The sequence below is a fragment of the Colossoma macropomum genome, unplaced genomic scaffold (assembly GCF_904425465.1).
Source record: "Colossoma macropomum unplaced genomic scaffold, Colossoma_macropomum, whole genome shotgun sequence".
Classification (NCBI taxonomy): domain Eukaryota; kingdom Metazoa; phylum Chordata; class Actinopteri; order Characiformes; family Serrasalmidae; genus Colossoma; species Colossoma macropomum.
The window spans coordinates 97,698-115,467 of NW_023495596.1; the positions used below are offsets into that span (position 1 = coordinate 97,698).

Genomic DNA, 17,770 nt, shown 5'->3' on the forward strand with positions numbered 1-17,770 from the left:
ACATGTTGTTTAAAGGTGCATTTGTCATCTAGCCATATTCCAAAGTATTTGTACTCATTGACTCTTTCAATGTCAGATCCCTTCATGATTGTGATTTTAAAAGTGCTAGAATCAATGTTAGAGGCTCTGGAAAACAGCATAAATTTAGTTTTGTCAGCATTTAAAACTAGTTTATGGGTGTAAAAAGCCGATTGTAGGACATTAAAAGAATGCTGTAGTTTATGTACTGCAGCACCAGTATAGTCAGTCGAGCAGTACAAGATAGTGTCATCAGCATACAAGTGTACTTTGCAGTCAACAATTGAGGTGGCAGTGTCATCAGCATACAAGTGTACTTTGCAGTCAACAATTGAGGTGGCAGTGTCATTTGTATAAGTATTAAATAATACTGGTCCAAGGATCAAACCTTGAGGGACCCCATTTGTTATTGGAAGTAGCTCTGATTTATTCTGTCCAAGGGCCACACGTTGCTGTCCATTGGAGGGATAGTTTCTAATCCAGTTAGTAGCCCTGAGATCGAAACCAATGTTTTGTAGACATTTTAAGAGTAGGGAATGATCAACTGTATCAATGCTTATGTGTTTTTAACTTTTCTTTTTGATTGAATTTAGGTATTTATGGCTGAAATTGAAGGCCTAATTCTAATAGTCATGGCTCACCATTGGATGGTCAATTAGCCTAGCGGTAGAAGCGGCAAGCCTGCTTAGGCAAGGCACTTTATCCTCTACTTTCCCATTGTTACAGCTGCATATTACAGTTGTCATTGCAAATAATAAAAAACTTTGATGGTTTTGCACTTGAATTTGACAACTGCTATTTGTCTAATGAGCAAGAGTGTTGAGCAGTAAAATGAAAAGTACAGACATGGCCTAACTCAAAAGTATAAGAAAACATTCATTTCTCCTCATGGAAGCCCAGTATGAAGTGTAGAAAACTGGTGATAGAATTGCACAAATACACACGAATGCTGGGGCGTCCAGGAGACATCTGGAACTAAACTGTGTCCTTCAAACTCACTCACGAGTTATCTAATTTTTAATATCTTGTTACTTTTTACTGTATGTTTATTTGTATTTATTCTAATGGCATACGGTGCTTTTACAGGCAAAAGCACACTTATTGTCAAGATAAATAGCTTTAAATAATGTGCTTAGATGCCCAAGATTTTTAGTCTGTACTTGGTCTTTAAATGACCTTTTAAATGTTTACTTAAGCTTTCACTTTTACTTCCTGCCTCAACTTCTGCTATTGTGGCCAATGTGCTGACTACTGTCATGTACGCTGACTGTTACGACCTCATGGTGTGTCCTTGGGGGAAGTCAAGAGTCAAAAACATATTTTTACAACGAGCAGTGAAAGTGAAGCAGAGACCAAGGGGAAACACAGATGTACAGAATAAGCTCACCACTATTTAATGTGTTGAAGTGGTCAACACCAGACAAGAGACCAGCTACAAGCAAGGCAGCCACCAGCATGTAATTAATTATACTGTTATATACTAATTATTTACACTGTGCTTATATACTAATATTACAATTACATAAGTAGCACATAAGCATAAGTACCACATAAGCAGTATGTATGTGGTAAGCAGGTTAAGGCTTGGAGTGTGTATGTATGTGTGTTGGGGGGGTGGATTGTGGACAGTGCCTAAGCATTGTAATCATCAAAATATAATACCTAAAAATCTCTAACACCAAGGAGGTGTAACTATATACTAAAGTGGCCAGTCTGTGTATTTGTTAGGTAGGTTCAGGCCTGAAAAAGCTCTGAAAAGCATGCACTATAGGTGTTATAGGTCTTATGTAGTTTTTACTGGGACATGCTTGACCTTTAAATGAATTAATCTTTCACTTTAACTTCCTGCATCAACTTTTGCTATTGTGGCCAGTGCACTGACTAACGCCACGTGTGCTGACTGTTACGACCCCAGTGTGTCCAGGCGGGATATTTTTATAACGAGGAGTGAAAGTGAAGCAGAGGCCAAAAGGAAACACAGATGTACAGAGTAATGTCACCACTATTTAATGTTTTAAAGTGGTCAGAACACAAGACAAGAGACCAAGTAGACAGTTACAAGTACAGTTGACTATGGACGGGGCTAAAGCAAAACATGAAACAGTGAAACTTATTATTGTTTCTCCGATGAAGGAAAAGGTGTGCATCCCCTGCTAAAGTGGAATGCTCGTGGAAGGTCTTACTTAAAGAGATGGTGGAGGAACTGAGAGAGAGTGGAAGACTGCACAGTGGAAGCAGGAGAGAAATAAATTGATTGAAGAGAAAGAAAACCTGCAGGCTGAAATGAAGGTTTATCAGGCCTGCCTTTAAGAAGAGGCCAGCAAGATGCAGGAGGAACTGACCTTCAAAGCTTTCACTTTTACTTCCTGCCTCAACTTCTGCTATTGTGGCCAATGTGCTGATACTGTCATGTATGCTGACTGTTACGAACTCATGGTGTGTCCTTGGGGCGGTGGCGGGGGGGGTCATATTTTTACAACCAAGAGTGCAAGTGAAGCAGAGACCAAGAGGAAACACAGATGTACAGGAATTTGAGAGCGAGAAGGTGGCTAGAGGTGGCGAGAGAGAAGGACAAGGCCAAGCTGCTGGAGAAGATGGGGACTGCCATGGCTCTGGAGTGCGAGCAGAGGATGATAGAGAATGCCATGCTGGAGATGGACAAAGAGAGACACAAATGAGCTGAGATGAAGAGAGAGGAAGGAGAGATCACGGCTGCTCGGAAAGATATATATCAAACTGTGGAGCTGGAAGCTTCCGGAGAACAAGAGCGCCATGGAAATGATGAAAGAAGAAAAAGAGGAAACGTACAGAAAAGTGGGCCAGATGGAGAAGGCGAAAGTTGGAAGAAGAACTGAGAGAGACAGAGGATAGCTGGTTGAGGAAATGCCTCAAGACGGATTTGAAGAACTTAAGTAAGAAGAAAAGAAGAACTTGGTTGATAACTGATCCTTTAAGAAAAAAAGATTTCCCGGACGCTAAATAGCAGCTCCAGATGGAAGAAAATTTGGAGCAAGCATGGGCCAAGGTGAACAATGAGAAACAGAAAGAACAATTTGCACTCATATTTCTCTCAATTTTCAATGAATCAATAAATGCCATGCATGCAAAGTTCCTTTTCTCAGCTGTCTTGTGAGATAATGAAGAAAGCTGACTTCTACTACACCTAAAGAACAGTGATTAATAAAGTTTTGTAATATAATAAGGAATCCAGTTAGTTCTACTTGAAGACAGCTCACTTAAAAGCTCCAAGAGCTCCCTATTTTTATGGTCTAACAGTGTCCATAAAAAGTATTTGCCGCAGTAGAGGAGCCAAGAGGTCATTTGAGCTGCTAGTGATGAAGCACCCCGGCAACAGTTATGGTATACACCGTATGCGATAGTGCTCAAGGGTGGCTGTATCCAGACCAGGTTTCTTGAGAATGGGAGAAGTTTTTAAGGGCAGTAGGGACATAACCTGAAATGACAGGGTCGGAGATAACTGAGAAGTGGGGTGGGGGCAGGATCAAGCTGATAGGTAGAAGCATTACATTTGGCAGTTAACTCAGAAATGTGCGCAGGTTGAACAGGAGAGAAAGCAGACAGAGATTTGACAGCTGACTGAGTTCTACTGCCCATCAGCTCATGTTAGCTTGCATTACAAGCATGTACCTTTACAGACAGTAAACTTTATATTCACTTTATGTTACTGTAGACAGAGGTTAAGAAGGTTGAGGAGAACTGTTGGTAGATTCTGCTCATTTTCTCTGTGAAAAATCTATGAAAGACTTCACATTGGTTAACAGAGCAGGAGGAGGAGGGTGAAGTAGTTTATTAACAGCAGAGAAAAGTATTTTGCGCTTACATCCAATAGTATTAAAAACAGGTGAAATATACACTAAATGGGAAACTTTTAAAGCAGCTCTTTATCTAAGCATATGGTCTGATGGTGCTAATACATTAACAGTGAGGCCAGTTTATTTCGTTTATGTATGTATTTTGGAGCCACATGTGCTGCCGTCTTGATGACGTCTTTTTCATTGCTTTTTCAAGTGTTACAACAGCATGGCTCTGTAGTAAAAGCGTGCAGTTGCTAGACAGGCCTGTCTGCAGTCCAGAGCTGTCTTCCATTGAAAACGTGTGGTGCATTATGAAGCATGATACATGACAATGGACATCAGGGACTGTTGAGCAGTTGAAATGTTAAATCAACCCACTTTCAAAACTACAACAATTGGTGTTCTCCATTTCCAAATGATAAAGGGAATGGTGATGTACCACAGTGGTAAATGTGCCCTGTGCCAACTTTTTTGGAACATGTGTCAGACACTAAATTTAGTATATATACATAAAAATGAATTAAGTTCAATCGGTCTGTGTAAAGTATATTCAGAGATTTGTTTCTAAACACTTTTTACGTTAGAGAATAATTGAAAATGTGCACTGTACTGTACTGTATTGAGTCAGACTGTTAAACTGTATCATTTTTGCGTTCGTGATTTTTTTTTTTGGGCGGGCCTGTAATCATTGCTTGATGACGCACTGAAGCCGTACTTAGCATGACCCCTCCCCCAGCACTATAAGGGTATAAAACCGCCAGCATCTTGTTCAAATTCTCCAGTTCCATCTTAAATGGTGCAGTGAAGCAGAAATCTTCAGAGAGGCGACACCTTTCCTGCGGTTTAGCGCCTTCAGCGGACACGCCCTCAGCATTTCAGAACAGAGAATGCTGCTTATATATTTACGATTTTGATGCCTAATTTTGTATACTTGGTGATAATCCTTTAAATTTGGCTGGGTGGTTAATAACACATTTTTCTGTGGGGTGAAAAAGTCAGTAGACACATTTATTTCTGCTTTACAGGGACTTTAAATATCTTGTCTATTCTGTTTTGAACTGAATACAGGTCAAAAAGGATTTGCTAATCAATGCTTTCTGTTTTTACTTGCATTTTAACTACTGTTCCATTTTTTGCAATTGAGGATGTAGTAAAGTAGTTTAGAAACCTTAAAAGGCTGTGCAGAGTTTATTTTTTTTATTAAGTCTACACTAAAAACAGGTTACTTACTTCATCGTCAAATTACAGGTAGATTTCTCACTGAATAATGACAGTTCTACTGCCCATCAGTTTATGTTAGCTTGCATTATCTACCTTTACAGACAGTAAACTTTATATTCACAGCCTTCAAACTGTATAATTTCACTAGTAAACGTGTAGAACATTTGTGCCATTAAAATCATTAGCAACAACAGCAGTTTATACAGTTTTGATTTTCTTTATGGTGATACCTCTGGTAATCATACTAATCACTAAAACAAACTTGAGTGTGACGAAAATATCGTCCCAAGTTTATGGGAACCTGCATTTGACTAGATTTCCCATATTACAGCAATTATAAAGCCGTATAGCAGCAAAACTATATTTTATATAGTTAAACCATAGGCTATGGGTTGATACCCTTGTTAACTAAAGTAGGAAGCTAACAGGTCCTAGCAATAAAACATACATAAACATTTTTTAACAGTACCTGTTCAGCTTGGATTAGCTTGCTAGGCAGCTGCTCCCACAGGCTGAATTTGAGCTGTGTAAAGCAGACATGTTGGCAGGTTTTCAGGAAGCATATTTGGCAGCTGATAATAACTTTCTTTAGTTCATTTGAAAAACAATGAAGATGATTGTTTTGATAAAGTATAGTGTGTGCTGGTAGCGTTCTCTTCTCTTTCTTTCTCTGCTCAATTTCACATCTCTTAACTTGTCTGAAGTGTTTCTGCGGCTGGGAGCTTTGTCTTGCTTTGTTTTGAATGGTTTTCAGAACAGATTCTTTTAAATATAAATGGGCTTTCTACTAATTGGTTTACAAGCTGATACACTCACAATTTATTTTTATTCTTTAACGTTATTAAAACTTAAAAGTGTTTCATTAAAATGGATTCAGGTACTATTATATTTCAAAAAGTCCCATTACAGGGAAAAATGTTCGCAAGTAACGAGGGTAAAAGTAATTTGTTACTTTCCACCTCAGACTTGTTACTGCAGTCCACTGTGCTACTACTGAATGTCCTGTAATGCTATAAGTTTTTTGCATATATTGAACTGTGCTGTTCTCACCCCTATCTGGATTTTGAGGTCTCTAAGGGAGCAGTTGCCATACTAGGCAGTAATGTAGGCAGTCAGAATGCTCTGGTACATCAAAGTTGGTAAGGATGTTCAGGACCAGGCCAAACATCTTGAGCCTCTGCAGGAAGTATAGTTATCCGTGATTTAACATAGTGATGATGCCTCTGAAACCCAATGAGCAAATCTATTCAGGATCCACGCAGCAATGATGATCCTGGAACAATATTTTCAAGACTATCCAAAATCCATAACCCTTTGAATTCATAGATTTCCTAAGCTATTTCCAGACCCTCATTGCCATATGGTCCTGGACAGAGCTGCTCATGCTGTTCCATGATCATCACCACTGTGTAGATTCTGGATAGATTTGTTATTACTAATAAACATGACTATGTTGAACGAAGTGAACAGGATGGACTATGTTTCAAAAGGTCTGTAAGACATTCTGGGGCTAAAAAGTAAAAGCATGTACTACCATCTCAAGATCAGGTAGGAATATGTCTCATTTTTGCTGCATTTTTCAAATGATAAAATGCAGTTTCAGAAATGTGTATATGGAAATCAAATGATAAACCAGAATCAACACCAAGGTCTGCAGCTTTTGCTTTCATGGAAAAATTATCAAGCTCTAGTGTGAAGTCCACAACCTTATCTTGAGCAGACTTAGGACTTAACATCAGTGCTTATTAGTATTTAGATGAAAAAAGTTTCTAGTCATTCAAGATTCAATGTCTGTCTTCTATTTTATATAACTGTGCTACTGAAACTGGCTGAACTGATAAGTTCAGTTCAAGCACTGTTTGTCATCAGCATAAAAATGAAAACAGGGCTCTTTGCCCTGGTTGGCTCACAGTCTTATGTTGGGGCAAGCACAGTAGCTCTTAAAGACGCAGAAAGCTCTTGTAGCTTCTGAAAGCCCTTGTAGCACTGTTCTGTGAGTGAAGCGGGTGTTCTGGAGTGGCACAGAGCAGTACTCCACTACAGACCCCTTCCCCAAGTCAAGTCATTCCATCCACTCAGTGTTGTTCAGTTTAATGCCAGCTATTCCTTTAAAAAATGCCATGAATACTTCTTTGATTGAGTGGTGAAATGTCATAGATATTGACTGATAAATTTGAAAGCTATTATAGCTAAATATGCCTTTATTACGCAGTATGTTTTAGTTGGGCTGATGACATAATTTGACAGTACATCCGGTTTACTGGAAGTTTAGGGACAGACCAGGCTTGTTTTGACAGTGCAATCAGGTTTAATTTAGTGCGCATCTGGGTGTGAAACCCCTGATGTTATTGGTTTAGTGAAGCCTGTGTTAAACTGATACAAATCTGCTACTAAGCTAATGACAGAGCAGTAGCCCCAGCAGGTTTTTAAATTATTGTAACCAACTTATAAAGACAAAACCACAGATGATTGATTGGCTTTCCCTCTTGGTAGGTGTTGAAGAATCAAACCCTCTGTAAGAACCAGGAGATCAGTATTGAGTCTGGGGAATAGATTTTTTTCTTGCACGCAATTCACAGACAGAACAAGCTGACTCGCTGAGACATTGTGCTTATATAGGCTTTTACAGGCATTATACATGTGTATGTGTGTATATGTGGTTCTGAATGTGTATATGTTTAAGTATTGTATATTTCTATCTTCCTTAGCTTGCTGAGATTGTTTGAGTAAATGAGCAACTTGTTGCAAAAAGAAGAATAACAAGCAAAGAAAATAGAAAAAATCAAGAGACATTTTCAAGACATAAAAAGAGCATTTGCAATAACACTGGCAACACCTTTCTTGTGTTTTCATTTCCAGATTAAAATCTTGCAAGATCAAGAATCATCTCACAAGTTGCCAGTTCTGGTTATGCATTCTGGACAAAAATATGGAAAAAAGTGGCTTAAGGTCTGTAAAAACGACCACAGGCATAAAAGAACTGCAGTGCTAGAAACCATTAACCATTGCTCCATCTGTTTTTCCCTGTTTTTGTATTCTAATATTTTATACTAATGCTGTTTGCTATCCGGTGTTGACCAGAGGAGGATGGGCTCCACTTTTGAGTCTTGGTTCCTCTCAAGGTTTCTTCCTCTTGCTCTTAGGGAGTTTTTCCTTGTCACTGTCGCCATTGGCGACGCTCATGGGGGCTCGGACCTGGATTTTTCTGTAAAGCTGCTTTGTGACAACACCTGTTGTAAAAAGTCCTATTTAAATGAACTTTGACTTGACTTTGACTAGAAACAAAGCTAAAGCTTCCTTTTCAGTGGGGGGAGTACTGCACCTGATGTTTGTTACATTTTCTAGAAAAGAAGCTAACAGTGTGAACAGTTTTATTGTCATCCTCCTAAAGTTGGACTGCTTCAGCCTTAACATATCTTGAATCAACAATCTGAAGCCAGCAGCAGCTCATTAACCACTTTAGCTAGTGGTGATTCTGTGCTATGTTTTTTTTTTTTCCCTAACCAAATTCCCTTTTATATTCTATTGCAGAATCAGACATTTTTTTCTTAAATCAATATGCACTATATGGACAAAAATATTGGGACACATCTCTTAATCATTGAATTCAATATTATTCAGTCCCATTGCCACAGGTGTATAAAATCAAGCACCTAGCCATGCAGTCTGCTCACTGAATTTGAGGTGGACCTGTAATAGGATGCCATTGTTGCAACAAGTCAGTTCATTAAATTCCTTTCCTCCTAGATATTCCATCATCAACTGTGAGTGGTATTATTGAAATATGGATGCGTTTAGGAACCACAGCATCTCAGCCACGAAGTGCTGAGAAGTGCCACGAAGTGCCGAGCTGAGTGCTGCGGCGCATAGTGCCTGACTGCATTGTGTCAACTGTAAAGTTTGGTAGAGGATGGATAACACTATGCGGTTGCTTTTCAGGGATTAGCCTAGGCCCCTTAGTTGCAGTGTAGGGAAACCTAAAACTTTGTGAGAACAGTTTGGAGAAGGCCCTTTTCTGTTCCAGCACGACTGAGCCCCAGTGCAAAAAGCAAGCTCCATAAAGGCCTGGCTGGGTGAGTTTGGTGTGGAAGAACTTGACTGGTCTGCACAGATTCCTGACCTTAACCCTATCAAGCACCTTTGGTATGAACTAGAATGGAGAGTGCGAGCCAGGCCCTCTCATCCAACATCAGTGTCTGACCTCACAAATGCGCTTCTGGATAAATGGGCAAATGTATCCACAGACACTCTCCAAAATCTTGTAGAAAGCTTCCCAGAAGAAAGGAAGCTGTTATAGCTGCAAAGGGGGAACCAACTCTATATTAATACCTTTTGGGTTTAAAAGCTCCTGTAGGTATAATGTGTAGGTGTCCCAATACTTTTGTCCATAGTGTACTTCCAGTGCATATATCCACTGAATATACTGAATATATATTGAACTGGGTATGAACTGGAAGTATATTAAATAACAAAAATAAAACCGTCTGAATACTTGTTTTCCCTCACTGTAAAGTACTGTTAATTTACATTACTCGTATCATAAGTACATCTGTGCTCCCTCCCTTTTGACCTTTGTACGTCAGAGAGTGGTGCTATATTACAGTCAAAAGAGGTCAATGTTCATCGAGGTCTGCAGTTTAAAAGCTGCACATGAGCTGTGCACCGCTGTAGACTTTCTTAAAATCTAATATAAACCACTTTCAAATACTTTCATAAATGTGACTGCAAACTGACTCGATATTAATCTGTAATTAGTGCTTTGCTAGCAGATCCTGAACGATGGGTGCAAAGGTTTCAGTCAAGAATGAGACTCCGTACACTTGGTACTACTCCAGATCAAGTTCAAGGGTAAGAACTTTCATTACATTTAGTAGTAGTAGATCAACTTTGACAAATAATAACCTTTAAAATTTAAACTCTCAGCCAGATCAATACAAAAGCTTATTTAGCCTCATGTTTAAATGTTTTAAATTCTTTACTATTCCTTATACTGATGTATAATCAAATAGCAAGAAAATATACTGTTGTTCACTATTGATACACTGTATGTGTAAAAGTTTTTATGACATAGTTGAAAAAACATTTATAATTTTGCTCCTCAGGGATTTCAGGCCGTTAGCAGCGGCAGTAGGGCAGAGTATGGTGAGAACAAGGCAATCCATTGCTATATCTACTTAAGATATGAAAAACACAGTTGGAATACCTTTTCATATGAGTTCAACACCCATAAAGGTGACCCTACATTCACCTTACGGGAAAGCTATGACCGCTCCTGCATTCAACTGCACTGCAGCACTGAAAGAAATGTTCCACAGTGTCCAAACTATGGTAAGTTCTTGCAAACAAAAACCTATACAAAAATATATACATCCGTTTTGCACCAAGCCCAAAATATATAAGGAACCAGTGAGGGCTGGTCATTATATTGGATGAGAGGGCTAAAAATAAATGACACCTACCAATAGCTCACACACTGTAGCATCACATTTGAGAGTCCCTTCACATCTACAGCAATAAATCAATGAAATAAGCTGCCTAGCTCACTACTGGTCACTCTTAAATGTTGATGTGAACCATTAGCTAGAAACTATAGCAGGTGAACACAACAGGATTTCCCTTTTTATAAACTACAACATGAACAGAATATGATAGGATTTAAGTTCAGATCTTTACTGAAGGACTCTGTATATTGGACAGCAATGTACAAAATATCTTACATAAATGGAAACATATACCTTAATGTTAAATAGAGAAACGCCAAAAATTAAGCTTCTCCAAATCGTGTTTTCATCTTTATTTTTTTATTTTTCGTATGTTACTTGTGTGTTAATAGTGTGTCAAAATATGTTGTAAATTGCATAAGAATTTTAAAGTTTACATGTTTTATAAACCTATTCAGATGTGGGTAGGAACTAGTTACATTTACTCAAGTACATGTACTTCACTAAATTACTAATGGATTTTTACTCCCTGAGTATTTTCAAATCATATTACTTTTACTTCTACTAAAGTATATTAGTGAGTAAAGGAATCTTTTTACGCTTTTACAATTTAGCCATTCGTATTTAGACACTAATTCCTTGTTGTGTTTAATTTCAGTTTGTTTTGATGTTGGAAATATTTGTACTGCTTTCTGATTGGTTACATATCTGACTTTGGAGCTTTTTATTTTAGACCCAAAAAATCCCAGAAAGAGAAGAACAGAGCTGAGAGCCGCACAATCTTCAGGTCCTATGCTGATAAATGCTGGATGTAGTAAGAAGTTCCACTGCAGTACTCAGGACTTAAGTAGATTTTCGACCTGCGGCTTTTCTGTTTCTACTCAAGTTCTTTTGGGGAAGATACTTTTACTTAATCATTTTATGGGAGTATCAATACTTGTACTTGAGTGTGTATTTAGGCTCCTCTATCCACCTCTGAACCTGATGATGAACAGTGTGAGTGTTTGTTTTGATGCTGCTTCAGTAGCTGCAGCCTCAGATAGCAGTATTTATTAGCTAATATCTCTGAAAAACATCAGGCTGTTGTTGCCAGTTCATTCTCTAAAGACCACCACAGTTTGTTTTTTGTGAAATTTGATTTCTTTCCTTTTCTTCGGATGGTGGATTGTAAGGGCTAAAGTGGACTAAATTACACACGTGGGTGTTTGTCTATTGATCTGAAGTTTTGCAGGGATTCAAGCGCTCTGTTACTCCCACATTCAAAGGCATATCCTTATTTTATTGCTTGTCTTTCATTATTTACAGCAGCTCGCAGTGCAGGACTGATATGAGCGTTTGTAAAGAGTAACATGTTAAAGCAGCAGATTGTGCAGACAGTACAGCAAAATTGTGCACTGGAAAAAAATGTTTTTGGGGTTGAATTTCCTTCGTGAATTAGCGCAGTTCAGTCGCTTGGTGAGGACCTGAATTCGGGTGGAGTCACATGTCAAAACCGAACTGAAGAAAAATCCACACCAGGGCGGGTCTGATAGCGCCTCCCAGCTGAAATGCAGATTTTGAATGACTCTGCCGCTCAGTTTTACTCTGTCTTGTTGTGCTGGTCAGCGCTTCATGCAGTTTAGGGAAAGAGGAGGTTTTTATGTGCGCATCCTGAACTCAGAAAGTAGTGCACTTTGAAAAGTGGTAGGTCAAATGCCTGCTTGCCACTGTGGTTCCTTTTGTATTCATTACTTATGTTAGTAATTCAATCCCATGCAGTGTCCTTGTGCAAAACTGTCCTGTTACATTTATAAAGTGATTACCAAAAAATGCTATTTTATGTTTCTTAATTTTTGTTCAAATATGAGGCACGTGAAAATTACCAGACTTTTCATCCTAAGACATAAAAACCAGGCCAGAATTATTCCCGAAAGAGATAGAAGTGTAGAAAAGAAAAGAAGAGAAGCACAGAACAGTAAACAGAAGTTTGTATTATTGCTGCTCCTCATTCACTGGAACATCTTTAAACAGGAAAAATGGAAGAGGACGCAATCTCTAATGAACAGGAGAAAAAGCAGCAAGAAGAACAATGCAGACAGCAAGAGGAGGAATAGAGGCACCTGGAATGTTTGGAACAGGAGCAACAGATTCAGGAACAGGTAGAAAAAGAGTGAAACTTCCAGAAGTTTGAGCAAGTGAGCGATTTAATGAAAAACAATGCTTCAAAGGCCATGCACACCACCATGAACAGTGCATGGTAGTGGAGAAGATGAAACATCTGGCAAGAAACTCTTCACTCCAGGCAGGCAGCATTTGTATTTGGATTAGCATGTTATGCAATTTTATTTTTAATATACTTGATGTACATGAGCGGCTTTGCTTTGCACCTGTGTGGACATAAACACTGTAACATGAACAGTGCTGGCGAAAACATAGCTCTCATTCTAAACCTAAATGAAAACAGCACTGAGTAGTCCTTGCAAACTAATCCGAATATTTTTTTCACTCAGACAAAAGGAAACTTAACACTAAGTATGTAACTACAAATAAACCTAGTGTGGTTAAGTAAATGTGCACCACTGCTAGCTTTCTGCTAACATAGATTCTATAGAGAACAATTGGAAATTAGCATCATTGTAGCGGTGGTAATCAGATATACCGGCAGATAGATCCTGAGAAATGTCTTTAGCTCAGTCTCACACTGAAGAGGTGAGTAAAAATCTGACCATTAATTGAAGTAAATTTATTCCTAGAAAACAAAGACCCTGACCTAAGTTTTTTTTTTTCAGTGCAGCCCACATGTTGTCAATGGGGTTTAGTTCAGGGGACTGGGATGGTCATGTTACAAGCTTGATTCAGTGGTCACTGAACTAGTTTGGGGGATCTCCACAGGAAAATCCAACCACAATGTAGTGTGAACTTCTTGGAAGTGGCAGATGGATTTAAAAGGTGAGTTTGTTAAGAGAAACACACAGGAGAGAACATATCACGCTAACTCGGGCATCATTACACTGACCTCCAGTCCCTTTTAGGACATATTTTAAAGTACTGCTATTGGTTTTTAAGGCATTAAATAGATTAGCACCGCCATTCATAGATTGTCTGTCTCCAGGGGCATGAGAAGTAAGGGAGCTGAGGGAGCTTGTCATCTCCCGCCACAATGATACATTCTGTGGCATTTTATCCAAACATTCTGTGGCATGGTATCCAATCAACCGAAATGAAGATAAAAAAAAAAAAATCACACACAGTATTTATCATGACGACAAGGTGTACATCACCTATACGCTCCAAAACACACCCAAAAAATATTGAGACTAGACAGACATCTGTGCAGAACTCTAAGAAGCAGCTAAAGACAAATATATTTAACTTTTTTTTTTATAAATTCCATTTTTTTTATTTTGTTTTAATTATTATTGTTATTGCTATAACTTTTTACCTTTCATTGTTGTTTCTTTTATGTTTCATTTTACATTATTTTACCATATTCTTACTGCTTCTGTGTTAGTTTTTTTAACCCCCTGTGAAGCACTTTGAGCTGCAATATATGTATGAAAGGCGCTATACAAGTAAAGGTTAAATGCAGTGCAGTCCTATACTATCAAGAAATAAATGTTTGCAACAGTTTAATGTAAAAACTATTCCCTACAATTCACTACAAAAACTGGCAAAGAAAATTTTAATACACAATTATGGAAGTTCAGCACATATCCAAATACAGAATAGACAGATAATTAGACAGTCAACATTACTCCATCCATGTGTGGAGGCACTCTAGTGGAGCGTTTTTTAACCCTGGTCCTGAAGTCCCCCTTGTCCTGCATAATTCAGTCTTCCCAACACATCTGACTGAACTGATCAGTTAATTAACAAGCCCTTCCCAAGTAGAACCGGGTGTGTGAGAGGTACTCCAGGACCATGACTCAGAGCATTGTACTAGAGTGACATATTTCCTTCCTCCAAAACACATTGCTGTATTTAGCTTTAAGAATATATAAGCATCAGTCATGGCTGACATTAACAAGTGGATGGCACTCAGTAGTCCTGTCCCAAAAAGCTCAATAAGCCCTGCGGTCCTCCTCTAAGTCCACACATAGATGACGTAATCAAAGAGTGAATGTAGAGTTGTAACAATCTGATCAACTCAGCAGTTACTAATAAAATCCGATCACTAATTTGGTGAGAGAAAAAAAAACAAAAAAACGTGAGCACCAGAATACAACAGAGCTTGCACAAGTTAGCTTTTACTTATTCTTATTCCCCAGAACAGACAACACTAACAGCATCTGCAACAGCAACAGCACCAGCAAACAAGCAGAGAAGCAGTAGAATATAAGATCTGAAGCAGAAGTCCATTAGATGGGATAGAGTTATTAAAGATTGTCTCTATTGAATCCAAAAAGAGAGGTCGTCCAAAAAATGTCCAACTGCCACCATAGTCCAAGCAAACAGTGTCCCAAAAATACCCAACAATCAAAAATCAAAAAAGGGGCCAGCAATGCAAAAAAAACAAAAAACAGGAATGAGCTCACCCAGTTCCTTGAGGTAACTCCACAGTTAGAGAGGGATCCACTCTTCAAGGACAGAGATGAGTAAAAAAGGAGTAAAAGTTAGTTAGGGCTTGAACAGCAAGGCTCCACCAGGCCTGTCTTCCCCAAACTTGATCCTCCAAGAAAATGGCTGCCACACTTCCCTTTCCTGTTCCCAAACCAGGGTTTATATTCAAAATAAAGAGTCCCCGTTGGAATGCCCAGGAAACATTTTCAAACAAAAAATATGGAAAACATAATAAAAATACCAGACATAAGATGAGGCCACAACTTCTATCAGACCATCCCAGTGAGAAGTCATAAAGGAAATTAGACACTTTATTTTCTGTGGGGTAACCTAAATAACACTACCTGAAATCTATGTTAGTGTTGATCATTAAAAATAGGTACTCCACAGGTCCCCTTATGTGGTGGTGTCACAGAGTGCAAGAGACCTTGAGGGCGTTTGGGCCAGATCATGTGACGTGCAAGCTCTGCATGTGCTAGATTGTTACAGGTCACATTTTTTTACTTTATATACCTTTATATACACACACACACATAAGCTTACATAGAAAAAATTCTAAAAAGTTCTATTTGGGAAGATTTCAGTCAATCATGGTGAATGACATTATGCGTATACATATGAAGTGGATATATGCACTGGGAGTATATTCATTAAAGAAAAAAGCCTGAAAACTTGTTTCTTACTATATTTTTACTATTACAGATGGGGTTGATTTAGTTTGAAATGTGAACAGATGAGTGATCTTCTTTATTAGTTTCCAAAACTTTGCAAATTTGGAGGTGATGATCTGCAAGCACCCAGTATATTTACACCACTATGAAACGTTCATACTGCACTTCCACTGTGAATTAGAAGTCATGTTTTTTTGTCCACAAGGTGGCACCAAGTGTTCCACTACAATCCTCCCTCATTTTTATCAGTTTGCATCTGTCAGCCTAAAAATAAGTAAATCTATACAGAACAGAATGAGGTGTAAACAAACAATATATAAAATTATAGATAAGACTATTATTAATTTTACCAGCTGCATCAGGCCCATTCAAACTGGCTCCCCCAGCTTTCCTTTTATACATGTTTAAATGTAAAATATTATTTTACTATATACTGTACTATATACTATTCTATGGCTTGGTTGAATACTTGATGGTTATTATTTACTCGAAATGTGCTTCCATATTGCTCAGTATGTAGTTATTGTTAATCCATTGCTTTCCAATTTGCGTTAGTCGAGAGTTGTAACTAAACCATGACTGTGAGACTAGATAATCATGGTCTAATTTCAAAATGATGTGCACCTATGAGGAGTGTGCCATCACGCCCATATACTGTCTGCACTGGTCTCCACAGTATCATCACTATTGTGATGTTTTCTTTTTTCATGACCAGATGGATAGTTACATTTCATCCTCTCATCCTTGACACAAGGGGGAGGCAAGGCCCTTGTATATACTGCGGAGCCCTACGCAATGTGCGTAGTGAACATATAGGGCTGACCGACTCTGTATTTAAATTAGCTAGCAGGCTAACAGTAATTTTGTAGTGAGACAGTGAAACAAATATATCTAGGTTAGCTGGCAAGCTAAGACTAATCCTGCACTGAGACAGACAGCGCTAATTCTGTTACAAATGCCACACAACAACCAGAAGAATATAGTTAACATCATAGTTTTTACAAAAAAAAAATTCTTTGTTGTGTCACAAGAACATAGTACAGAATTTTACATACAGATTTCTGTCAGACTCTGTACTCTTGCCTGATGAAACTGTTTATCTGTTTTCTGTTCTAATCAGCCCCTGACTGACATGCTGAGATGTTACTGTTAAGTGGGTTATTACATTAACCCAGCAGCTAAACTACCCAAAACTACCCAGCACTGTGTAAATTACCCCAAAAAATGACCCAATAGGTTTAACCCAGCAGTATTTAGAGTGTGGCAGAATATGATATAGTTTCAGTTAGGCGAAAAATATCAGTAATAACACTAAAAATAGAAAATGTCAATGTATGTAGTGAAACAGTGCATAGTGAATACAGATTTGCACCCTGGCTGGGTCCCTGCTAGCAGAAACGTGCTTTGTGCTTATAGCCATACTATTGGTTTTATGATGGAATATCCATAAAGCTAATTTTCTTTAGCATTTTAGCGCTAAGCTAGCCATGATTCACATAATCAATTTATAACAGCCGTAGCTAAAACACATTAATGACTGAATAGACATTCATTTAACATTTCAGTAACGTTTCATCTGACCGTTTCGATAAAGATTTAAACTTAACCCTGAATATTTCTCAAAGGGCCCAATTAGCATTTTAGCTGTTAGCTATCAGCTTGTTAACAGGTCAGCCTATATAAATGTCATATTTCGTTCATGACATGAATAAAGAAAGTGCAATACTTGTGAAACATTGTTATTATTTTATAGGTGGTAAGTTCTTTACATTAAAGCATGTAAGTAAAGTTAAATCAGAGACAAATGAGTAGCTAAGGAGCTGACAGGTTGTTTTTGTTAGTTGAAAATAGGCAGTGACAGGAGTGCCTCGCTAGAACAAAACCTTTATTGTTGGTAAAATTGTGAAAAATGAACATTTAATATTTTTTGAGGCAGAGAAGTAAGTAAAATAACAAAACCCTAATAGCAAGAGGCTACTGGACCATTGTCGGCCTGCTGATGGCAAAGCTGGCGGTCCACTGGCCTTTTGGTCACCGGTGTTTAAGCAGAGTATTAGGCAAAATT

General features: G+C 38.3%; 1 protein-coding gene across 2 annotated transcripts; it reads left to right on the forward strand.

Moving 5' to 3' along the window:
• Positions 1-9,674: 9,674 nt before the first annotated feature.
• On the forward strand, positions 9,675-13,715 carry LOC118802515. 2 transcript variants are annotated; one of them, XM_036563063.1, is made up of 4 exons: positions 9,675-9,902; positions 10,157-10,382; positions 12,506-12,633; positions 13,264-13,715. In XM_036563063.1, the coding sequence occupies exons 1-3, from the start codon at positions 9,834-9,836 to the stop codon at positions 12,586-12,588; spliced, it is 378 nt and encodes a 125-aa protein (XP_036418956.1). In that variant the 5' UTR covers positions 9,675-9,833; the 3' UTR covers positions 12,589-12,633; positions 13,264-13,715. The 2 variants fall into 2 exon arrangements, with proteins under 2 accessions (XP_036418956.1, XP_036418955.1); XM_036563062.1 differs by lacking the exons at positions 12,506-12,633; positions 13,264-13,715 and adding an exon at positions 11,229-12,498.
• Positions 13,716-17,770: the final 4,055 nt, after the last annotated feature.

Bases quoted from the DNA above. Each gene is read 5' to 3' on its own strand.
- LOC118802515 (XM_036563062.1), top strand. From the start codon at position 9,834: ATGGGTGCAAAGGTTTCAGTCAAGAATGAGACTCCGTACACTTGGTAC. The intron at 9,903-10,156 runs GTAAGAACTTTC...TTTGCTCCTCAG, and splicing joins ACTCCAGATCAAGTTCAAGG to GGATTTCAGGCCGTTAGCAG. The intron at 10,383-11,228 runs GTAAGTTCTTGC...TTTTTATTTTAG, and splicing joins TCCACAGTGTCCAAACTATG to ACCCAAAAAATCCCAGAAAG.